At 41.5% G+C, this 12,025-nt stretch overlaps 1 protein-coding gene across 3 annotated transcripts in view; it reads right to left on the reverse strand.

Annotated features, from left to right (window-relative positions):
- Window positions 1-11,974, reverse strand: part of ALDH1A1 (aldehyde dehydrogenase 1 family member A1) — an 86,001-nt gene extending 74,027 nt beyond the window's left edge. For 2 of the 3 annotated variants that reach the window (XM_032212495.1, XM_032212494.1), the window contains exon 1: window positions 11,845-11,974. In XM_032212495.1, coding sequence (XP_032068386.1) covers window positions 11,845-11,882 — 38 coding nt within the window. In that variant the 5' untranslated portion in view covers window positions 11,883-11,974. The remainder of the gene's footprint in view (window positions 1-11,844) is intronic. The other variant, XM_032212496.1, reaches the window with a different exon arrangement.
- Window positions 11,975-12,025: the final 51 nt, after the last annotated feature.

The raw sequence follows: 12,025 nt of genomic DNA on the forward strand, positions 1-12,025 counted from the left end.
CACACCACAACAGAAACAAGGAACTTTTTGACTTGGCAAAGGACACTTCGGATCCACTGCATGCAGAGTTCCTGATTCTTCTAACAGCCAGAAAACTCTAAAAGGCATACTGTCTTTAGAATGGGCATGCTTTCTCGTAAAATCAGATTATTATTTTTTTTAAAGGCTGAATTAGAGCCAGAAAATTTTTTACACCCAGTTTCCATCAGGGCAAAAGAACTGGTGGTTTCTCTATGTGGAATTGGTCATGAATACATTTTATTGATAAATTAGCAAACTAACATTGGTAAATTAAACAAATGATTAAGCAGTAAACAGTGTTTTATTCATTCAGCGTCTCAGATATTGCTTCACAGAAAGTGAGTATAAGTAGTGGGAGCCTAAAAGTTATCTCATCAACCTCCTATGGACACCATCTCAAAATCTCTAATATGGCACAATCAGGTATTGTTCTAAGCAGGTTTCCCTAAGTTTATATTTGCATTAGATCTAGTTTATTTATTCACTTGTGACACATTCTCCTTTATTAGGCTTGCTAAAAGTTCTACTAAATCTTTTTGCGTCATATTGCAAAATGTTGTGAAGATTACTACAGAAATTTCTATTAATTCATTTACGATTTCATCATTGTAAATGAACCTGAGAAGCCTTTAGGCAATCTTGTCTATAACTAAAACTAAATATTATAAATGTTCAGTATTTTGCAAATAAATAAATAATTAACTCAGGACCTTTAGTATTGAAAAAGGCAAAATAAATAAGAAATTGGGGACATCACAGCTTCTGTGAAAGATAACAGAAACCAAAGTCCTTGAAACAGACACTTTTTAAAGTAGTGGTTCATGCTGGGTCAAAGTAACTTATTTTTAAAGGTACCACTAGACCAGTGGTGGGTTCCTACCAGTTTGCACCAGCTCGGGAGAACCAGTTAGTGAAATTTACCGTTCCAGTGAGAGGAGGTTCGACCAGTGGACCTGGAAGTAACTTCTGGAACGCCTGCCTGTTGCTCGCTCGTTCACCCCCACCCATCCAGAAGCCGCTCCATCACTCCCTCCCCCACCTGTCCACCCTATCCTAGCCCCGCCCACCACTCACTGATTGGCTGGCTCACCAATCGCCCCGCCCATCTCTAAGAATCCTATCTAAACTCACTTACCTTTTTTCCTGCTTGGCTCTCTATTGCTGCCTGCTTACTGCGAGGAGGTAAGTAAGCTGCAACTAAGCGCTGGGCAGGGGGGGGGGCAGTGGCAGGCCATCTGGAGCGGCCTGCTGCAGCTCTGCACTATAAGCAAGTCCAGTGACCTTTTGCGGCCTTGCAAGGATCCTGGGCTCACATAGCGCAGGGCTGCAGGGCCACCAGAAAGCATGAGCGCGGGAGTGGGGATGACGGCGGGAGCTTATGTGGCGCGGCCGATGTCTTTCACAAGTTCAGGGATCTCGCAAGGCCTTTGCAAAGTCCCTGGACTTGCCTAAGATGCCTGGCTACGAGAAAGCATGGGCGCGGGGGTGGGGACGGTGACAGGAGCTTACGCGGCACGGTCAGCATCTTTAAAAAGTTTGGGGACCAGCAGAGCCTCATCCTTATTTTTAACCAGGCGGCTGTCAAGAGAAAAGGGGGCAGCGCATGCCATGTGGGCTTGTGCAGCAGCTGAAGAACAGGAGGCGAGGATTCAGCTCTGCACAAGCCCAAGGGCACGCGCTGTCGTCTTCTCTCCAACAGCCACCTGGTTAAAAAGAAGGACGAGGCTCTGCTGGTCCAGAGCCATCCGCAGGGGGAGGGGTCCCCCTTGTGTTCCTCATCTTCTGGGATGAGGCAAGAAGCATGGAGAGGTCCAGCGGCACAATCCACCAGACAGCAGTGGCAAGCTCAGGAGTTTTCTCCTGGATTCCTCTCTGTCCTGCCTCCTCTGATCTCCCAAAGTTCTTTCCCAGCATGTGATAGCTTTCTACTGGATTCCCCTCTCTCCTGCCTCCTCCGATCTCCCAAAGTTCTTTCCCAGCATGTGATAGCTTTCTGCTGGATTCCTCTTTGTCCTGCATTCTCTGATCTCCCTAATTTCGGCCCTCAGTCCTCCAGTTGTCTATTTTTGGGAGGTTTTCCCCTGTGTTCCCTCCCCTTCGTAGGAGTCCCAAAATTTTTTGCCACATGGCTTGGGGGGGATGTCATGTGACTGAGTGTGCATGAGTGATGTCAAGTTGGCCATATCTGCCTGGTCACATGACTGCCAAGCCATGCCCACAAAATAGGCCATACCCACAGAATAGGTTCTAAAAAAATTGAAACCCACCACTGCACTGGATACTAACCAGTAGTTATACAAACCCAGGCATTATTTGTATTTCAGGATATTGATTAAGTAAGATAGTACATTGATTAAGCAAGATCCATCTCATTTCAAAAGCTGCCTTATAAAAAGAGGGCAAAGCATGACTGTTCCTCTATCAAAAATCGAATATTTTCCACTTTGCTCGATAACCTTTAACTCAGATGTACCAAGGAATTTTGTAACGGGGAATGAGAAACCTCAGACACAATCAGGTGAAAGCCCTCAAATCCCCAAAGACATCCTGGATAATCTTTTTGTGAGCATGGGGAGCTAACAAAGTCTGATAACCCCAAGGATTTCAGATTGAGTGTAGTTGACATGGAAGTTACTATCCTCCCAGTCAATAATACAGGGAGGTCTTCAGCAATACATTTACAGCAGGGCTGTCAAACTCTTGGTCCGCGAGCCGGATGCATCATGTGCAGGCCACGCCCACATCTGGTTTAGCAAATGGGAAAGTGCAAAGTACCCATGGTTCGCCCATGAGGCCAATGTTGAGAAAAGACATGGACACGAGCTTTCTCGGGATGGGACGACCCAGATTGGAGTCTGGAAGCCCCTTTTATTGAGATAGGACAAAGGCAGGAGGAACAATCAACATGTGATTTAAGACAGCCTGACAACCTACAATTGCTAATCTACTGCTCAGGGAAGTTCTGTCTATATATGGTCAAATCCTGGGCGTCGTTGGGTAAGGCACATCTAGAGTGAACTATCAGGATGTTATGTTATGAACTATGAGGATGTTATGGAGTTTTAGGAGTTTGTTTTTTCCTGTGTGGTTCAGCGTGACTGTGCATGCCCTGTTATCCACTGGGCTATGGGTGACCGCCACACCTACACAAGGAGCTATATGACAACAGGAAAGAAGTCCCGATATGTCATGTGACAGGAGTTTGAATCTACAGCAATTCATTTCTATCAACTCATGGAAAGACACTGATGTTCTGATGAATTAACCCAGACCCTGGGTTCTTTCATTTTAAGATAAGAGTATTCACTTTTTCCTGAAGAGATAGCATACAGAATGCAAGATTTACAAGTAATATGTGACTGGTCAAAAATACTTCCAGTTTTTTTCTGATAAAAAAAGAACAGCAAAGAATTATATTATGCTGTATCTTGAGCTACAGTTCTGTTCATCTTTTCACCTTAGTGCTAGATGCAATTATGAAGGTAATCTTTGATTTATTGTGATCTTTATCTACATTGGGAGCAATTACAGTAGAAGAATGGACAATAAAGCACCAGCTGAAATCAATGGAATATGGCAATGTATACATAGCAGTGCAATTAAAATATCAGTTTAGTATATTTTTATCCAATTGAGAACTTAGGATAGAGATGGGGATTGACTTATTTTGTCTTTGCAACAACATTGTGAGATAGGTTGGACTGATAGAAAATGATTGCCCTTTTGAAGCCTGTGATTAAGACTTGAGTATGGCTCTCACTGCTTCAAACCTGGGATCTTAATCATTAACTATATTGCTGTAGTAGTTGGAGATAATATGTAACCTTTCATAAATTACTACCAATAGTAATACCAAAACCAGTACAAGTAGGAGTTTCAACATGATTTTTTTCTTTCTATTATCTAGCTACTTCTAGGTTTACTCTAATTTCAGAGTATCAGCCTTAACTTCCGCAACACATTTTTTTAAAATTTGCATACACAAGAAAGATGAAGAAAACTTTCAAAAGCTCACCATTAGAGCTGCATGGCTATATCTAATGGACTATTTCTTTTATTTATTAGCTATAACTAATTAGACATAACTATAGATCAAACGAATATCAACATCAGCAAAAAATATATAATAATTGGGAGAAAGAAAACATGTAAACAACTGCATTTCAGAGGAGATATACAGTACATATCGAGGATCAAACATGAGTGAGTGAGTTAAACTTAACAGAGACTAATATGACTGGTAAATTTCTGAACAAATATGAATAGAAGAAACAGACACAAAGCAATTGAGTAATATAACAAAAAATAGAAAAAAAACAGAGTCCCAGGCATACATAATCTATACCAGTGGTTCCCAAACTTGGCAACTTTAAGACTTGTGGACTTCAAGCTGGAGAATTCTGGGAGTTGAAGTCCACAAGTCTTAAAGTTGCCAAGTTTGGGAACCACTGTTCTATACAACAAACCAATCAGCTTCATTTGCAACCTTCTTGTATGTTTCAGTATATTATTTTTGCAACTGCTGCAATATATACAGTAATTGGTAGTCACTGGCTATAGTAACTGGGCAAGCTTGCTAACACATGATTGGTTGCAGAGGTGGGATTCACTTACCTTCCCTACCGGTTCGCGAATGTGAGTGGGCGTGCACGCTCGCTTTGAGCTCAAACAGCTTGTCTGCGCATGCGTACGGCCTTCTGTGCATGCACAGTCTTACGCATTATATCAGGGAAGGGAGGCAGAGCCTCCCACAGCCATTGCTACCGGTTCATCCGAACCGGAGAGAACTTGCTGAATCCCACCTCTGGTTGGTTGGTTTATATTTTTATTGATATATTATCTGACTTATTGATATGATTTTTGATATGTACTTTACTGATGCTTTATTCTATTTATAGCATTTTTGATGCAGGCTAATTTGAGCATTATTTGATGCAAAGACAGATCCATATTCAGCTAATAAGTAACTGGTTTAGGAGTTTCTCTTAAAAGATCTAGAAATTCAGAATGGAAACTGAGCTAAACACTAAAAATGGGTCAGATATGTCTACTTTCAGAAAGGGCAAGGAGCACATTAAACATTTCCTCCTGTGCAGGAGCCATACAGGTTGTCCTTGATTAACAACTGCCATTTAGAGACCATTCAAAGTTACCACAGCTCTGAAAAAAAGTAACTTTATGGCCAGTCTCACACTTATGACCATTGCAGCATTCCAGGAGGTCATGTGATTGAGATTCAGATCCTTTGCAGCCACTGGGTATTTATGACTGTCCCACAGTCACATGATTGTCATTTGTCTGTTTCATGGTTGGTGCCCAGCAAACAGTCTATGGAGAAGCCAGCACTAAAATCATACATCACAGTCACATGATTTCTCACTTAACAACCACGTGACTTAGCAGCTTAGTTGTCCGTCCCAATTGTGGTTGTTTAATGAGGACTATCCATACATCAAGGTGATGTGGTGGCTCAATGGCTAAGACACTGAACTTGTCGATCAGAAGTTCGGCAGTTCAGCAGTTCAAATTCATAGTGTAACTCCCGTTACTTGTCCCAGCTTCTGCCAACCCAGCCGTTCGAAAGCCCGTAAAAAATGCAAGTAGGAAAATAGGGACCACTTTAGTAACGGTGTTCCATGCACCTTCGAAGTTGAGTCATGCTGATCACCTGACCACGGCGACGTCTTCGGACAGTGCTGACTCTTCGACTTACAAATGGAGATGAGCACCGCCCCCTAGAGTCAGGAACGACTAGCACGCATATGCAGGGGAACCTTTAGCTTTACCTTATCCATACATTGTACTTCATCCTACAGGGTGGTTATTTATTTATTTAAGACAAGTGTTGTGTGTAATAAGTGAAATCCACATGGACAGACAAAAGAAAAAAAAATGAACTAAAGAAGCAGAAAAACGATTGCTCACCATACCAAAATGGAATAGAGAAAACTATTTTGCAAGTAGTTGTTTTCTTTACTGCAAAGTCAATAAAAATGCAACAAAGCAAACCTGATCAAATTGCTATTCTGGGGGGGGGGGGGGGAAAGGAATATACTAGAGTAAATTGCACCTCCTGGTGGCAAAAAAGTGTTACAACGTTCAGGGTGAGAATTTCTTGTGGGCAGTAAGCAAGGGGACTTCGGCTTTTTCAGAGGTTGTTCACTTACAGCTCCTAGCAATATCTGGGACTGCTGTGAACTGTATTTCACCAACAGGAGAACATGGACAAACTAGAATCACATATCAGTGATTTCAAATATAAAATTACTATACTAGTCCAGCCCCCCAAAACCCGAAGGCAAATTTGTCAGGGGCTTCAAACTCTGTGGTCCCATAATTTCCTAAAATGAGTCCTTATTCTCTAATAATAAAATGGCCCTATTTTGGTATGAGTTTTTATGTAGTAAAGCAAGTAAATAAAACACAACAGAGCAAATCTGATTAAAATTACTATTCTAAATATTCTCTAGTAAAATATGTATCATTAGGATTGAACAAGAAATAGATTGTTTACTTTTGATAATTAAATGCTCATTTTTTTAATCGGAAAATAATGGTGCAATCTCTATAAAATATAAAATATCACAATTTCACTGAAAATAAGCAATGAAATAATTAGATTTAAAATCTTTTTTTTTCTCATTGGGAAGGATGTGTTTGTTTTGTGCATAATTTCTGAAATCCGATTTTTATTTTTCAGACAGACGGACTCAATTCTTACCTCCACTTCCTTTGGATCAAGATTTGCTCTTTCTAGGTCATAGTCTAGAAAATTCTGTATTTGGTAATAGTTTGGGCAGAAAAGGAGGAAATAATGACCCTGAGCCCGATTTGGGCACATAGGAAAAGAGAGCTTTGCATAAATTACTTGTTTTGGACTTAGAACTTGTTTTGGACTTTGCTTGGAAAAGAAAGCTGCTGATTTATCTAGCAATCCATTTGTGCCTATGTAAGCCATCCCGTTGTGTGTCAATCATTAATCTAACTCTTAATTGCTTACTGTGTTTCCCTGAAAATACGACATGTCCTAATAATAAGGCCATGCCACATTTTTCTGATGGGCAAAAATATAAGCTCTCCCCCACAAATAAGCCCCCTGGACAACCCCCTACCTCCAGCCAGGCAGAGCACCACTCACCAACCTAGCGGTATCCTGAAGGCGCCAAGCCGTGGGGACCGGGGGGAGGCAAAGGTGATTGTGTTGCTTGGTGCCTTTGGGCTACAGCTAGGTTGGTGAGCAGCGCTGTGCCCAGCTGAAGGGGGGGTGCCGGGCAGCTGCTCTCTTGCGAGCGGGCACCCAAAGAGCCGGGCACAGCCTCATGGGTGCAACACAGCAACCACACTCTATGGTTGTACGCTAAGCCGGCAGCTGGCCCACAACCATAGAGCATATGTCCAGAGCGGCCACTGCCAGAAGACTTGGTTTGGAAGCCGCCGTAAAAGCCATGTGGCGGTGGCAGCAGAAGTACTGTGCCTCTGTGGGGAGAGCTGGACCAGGGCATTGTGAGGCTGGGAGGCACACGAGCAGGAGCGGAACAGCTGCTCGTGCAAATTTCCTCTCCAGCCGTGCAGAGCGTCTTTCACTGACATTTCGAAGGCGCCAAGCCGCAGGAACTGGCTGGCGGCAAACAGGCACTCACACAGCTTGGCGAAACCCCTAGGTCAGTGAATGGTGCTGTGCCCGGCTGGAAAGGGGGTTTGCCGGCTGGCTGCTCGTGAGCATGGTTGTTTCATGGCTGTTGTGTTGCGCTGCTGCGAAAGCGCAACACAGCCATTCGCCCATGAGGCTGTGCCTGGCTCTTTGGGAGTCCACTTGCAAGAAAACAGCCGCCCGGCAACCCCAAAACAATAAACCCTCCCCTCATAATAAGGCCCAAGCCATATTTTGTGGGTAAAAAGAAAATAAGACCCTGTCCTATTTTGGGGAAAACATGGTAGATAAGAACTCTGGCCCAATACCTTGATAAGGCACCAGGTTTGGGAAGACTGAGGTAGGTCATCATATTGAAAGTGTGGTAGAATCCGGCTGCATTGGCTCTGTTTCTTCACTATTTTATTTTAATTTTTTGTTCTATTTTATTTATTAATTTCCTAAACCTAATTGATTCTGGGCAGTTTACAACAACATAATATGCATGAATCAAAGCACAGCTTAAAACAGGTTAAACACAAGATAGAATTTACAGGTAAAAATAAATCAGGTTGAAATTCAAGGCTAGGAGGTTAACAGGGCAGTAGGAATATCCTTAGGCTGGCAGCCACACCCAGGGCTCCATCCTACTTTTAGACCCCCATGCTAATTGGCAAAGTCAGGGCGGGGGGAGATATTCCCTAAGGTGGGGGCAGCAGCTAAGGAGGCTGTCCTTCTATATCCTGTCAAAGCTCCGGACCTATGGGATGTACTGCACGGCCACCCTACTTGACCAGATGTGATGGCTCAAGTCTTTCCCAAGGACTGGGATAGGCAGATGTGGATGTTTGATGAGGTTAAATGTATCGTAAGCAATTCCAAGTAAAGCTGCTTTTTGTGATAACATTATTATATATTATATAATATTTTTAAAAATTAAACTGTGAATCCAAACACCATTTGTCTTTCTTGGTTCTTGAAAATCTTTCTGTATTGGTTGTTCCACAATGACTCGTCCTGAACCAATCAGGAAGTGCCCTGGGCAATCAGTCTGGCAAATAATATAAAAACCCTTCAAGATATCAGCAGGTCAGTTTTAATCTTTTTTAAAAAAATGCTCATTGATCAGAGATATTGAAGTTTAATGTTTAATAGCAAGCATACATTATTTATAGTATAGAGGTCCATAATATATTGTTAAATATTAAATGTAATCTGGAAATCAAATGTACCCATTGATTTCTAGCTGTTGTTAAGGCTAGGATTGCTATTGACCATCTGCCTTGCCAGTCTGCTTGTTCCAAGAGATTCAGCCATTTACTGAAAATATATTCTAGTTGCAGAAAAAGAGTGTTTGTTATCTTCATTATATATATATATATATATATATATATATATATATATATATATATATATATATATATATATATATATATATATACATATACACACACACACACACACATACATACACACACACACACACACATATATACACACACACACACACATATACACACACACACACATATATACATATACATATACATACATACATACATACACACATACACACATACACAGTTGTGTGTGTGTGCGCGAGCATGCGCGCACGTTCCAGCATAACTCTGGAATGCCTTGAGCAATTTCAACCAAACTTGGTACACAGATAACGTACTCTCTGGAAATAAATATTGTGGGGATAAGACACCCCTAAAATCCTTCTCGGTGTGTGTTCTGTTAAAATACAGCCTGTTGTGCCTTAAAATGGCTTCTACTGTAGTGCTGTAAAATGGCTTCTACTATGCAGCACAGTGGAGTTGCCATGGTAACGGCGTCACAGTACTCCACAAGGGGGCCCCTTCTGGTAAGGGGAAAATCCAACATTAGAAATTACATTTGGTCTGGACATTTTCACCCTATAAATAAATGCCTGGGCAATGTCATGTTATTGGCTAGTATGCTATAAAACAGTGGTTCTCAACCTGTGGGTCAGGACCTCTTTGGGGATCGAACGACCCTTTCATAGGGGTTGCCTAAGACCATCAGAAAACATATATTTTCGATGGTCTTAGGAATCGAGACACCAATTTTATGGTTGGGGGTCACCACAACATGAGGAACTGTATTAAAGGGTCGTGGCATTGGGAAGGTTGAGAACCACTGCTATAAAACATAGAAGTAATGGAATTAGAGAAAATCTCTTATTTTAAAAAATGATACACCTTTAGTATATAACATCAAGGAACTGTCTAAGATGTATAAAGTTATTTCTAATCACTGCTGCAAATGCGAAAAACATAAAGAGTTGTTTTATTATGCATGATAGACTTATAAACCTGACAGAACCATGGTGGCGCAATGGTTTGAATGCAGTATTACAGGCTAACTCACTGCTCACTACCCAGAATTCAATTTTTCACCAGCTCGAGGTTGGCTCAGCCTTACATCCTTCCAAGGCCGGTAAAGTGAGGACCCAGATTGCTTAGGGAAGGCTGTAAAGCACTATGAAAAGATATATAAGTAAGTCTAAGTGTTATTTCTATTGCTATCTTGGCTGTGAAAACCTTCACAAGTTATGCAACACTCCATTAAAAATACTTTTGGTTGTATATTGATTCATTTCATTGGATATGTGCAATTTAGTTGGTATCAATTCTTAGCAACCACAGAGATAGATTTTCTCCATGATAAGGTCTGGCCTCTGAGGTCTTCCAATGGTGCACTCACCCGTCACCATTGTGATTCAATCCATCTTGCTGCTAGTCATCATCTTCTTTTTCCTTCCATCTTTCCCAGCATTAGCCTTCTCCCAGAGCTAGCTCTTACAAACATGAGTATGAAGTCTGATCATCATTGTTATTATGGTTTGTTGCACAATCAGCCAGCTGTTCATTCTGGATTTGGTTTTTCTTCTTCTTCTTCTTCTTCTTCTTCTTCTTCTTCTTCTTCTTCTTCTTCTTCTTCTTCTTCTTCTTCTTCTATCCTTCATCCTTCATCTTCTTCGTCTCTTCTTCCTCCTCCTCCTCCTGCTCCTCCCCCTAGTTATAGCATAGTTATGACCAGGTGTAGTGCCCTTTAACATTTTTCTTACTAAATCCTTGCTACTCTGCTTCCCACATCACAGTTGGGCTAGCAAGTCTTTCAAGGGGAAAGATGCTTTGAGGATTTTTTTCAGTTCCTTCTGCGTAAGGATTTTTTTTTCTTTTACAGCCAGCCCGACAAATTAATGTAGTGTGAAGTAAAAGATGTGAATATAACGTGTCTGAGCCCAAGTAATTTATTTTAATTTCCTTTAATGTGGAATGAGCAAAAGGGATTTTTTGTTACAGAAGGGTTACAGCTAGTTGGAGGGAGACTGAGGTTTTTTTGATCCTGGTTCTCAATGGCTGAAGAGCAGAAGCCTTCAAACAACATTTGAAAGATCTGGAAATTACAGGAGAGCAGAAAAACCTTTAACCTGCAAGGAATTACCTGAAAATAACCTGAAAAAAAAGGCATGGGGAAGCAAAAGACTCAGTTTTGTATTTCCCATCTATATTTGTTGCTGGGAAGGATGGGAGCTGTGTTCCAAGACACAGCGTTTGCCCAGTGAAAGGAAAACTCTTTTAAACTCTGTCTATAGAGATTCTCAATCATCCAATCCAATCCAATCCAATAGCAGAGTTGGAAGGGACCTTGGAGGTCTTCTAGTCCAACCCCCTGCCTAGGCAGGAAACCCTATACCATTTCAGACAGATGGCTATCCAACATCTTCTTAAAGACTTCCAATGTTGGGGCATTCACAATTCCGGAGGCAAGCTGTTCCACTGATTAATTGTTCTATCTGTCAGGAACTTTCTCCTCAGATCTAAGTTGCTTCTCTTCTTGATTAGTTTCCACCCATTGCTTCTTGTTCTATCCAGGTCATGGTTGTCCCAAAGGTGCTCTTCAAATGCAACTGGACTTTCTTTGTTTTAAACTTAAACTCTGTTTAAACTTAAACTTAAAGTTTAAACTAAACTTAATTCAGGAATTCACTTAGGGGCACCAACTGGGCTATCATATAGTTATTTTTTTTTTCTTGCCGAAGGACATCCTAGGATAGCATAATATATTTTTTTTTATCATCTATTCACATGAAACAGAAAATAGAAGGAAAAAAAAATCTTTCCTCTTTTCAGGATGTTTCTTGACTTTCCAGTCTAACCTACCTCCAGACCGCGTGAAGCTTACCAGAAGTCCTAACCATCGTCCACGGAGAGATACATCCCTCTTCACATGCTCAAGAATACGATCGCCCACCCTGGCAACCAATCCCAGCCTCATCTCTTCGAGTGTTACACAAGGATGGACATTGCACCGAGTCGGGCTCGGTCCAACCAACAATCACAC

Source organism: Thamnophis elegans, chromosome 3 (genome assembly GCF_009769535.1).
Source record: "Thamnophis elegans isolate rThaEle1 chromosome 3, rThaEle1.pri, whole genome shotgun sequence".
NCBI classification, from domain to species: Eukaryota; Metazoa; Chordata; class Lepidosauria; order Squamata; family Colubridae; genus Thamnophis; species Thamnophis elegans.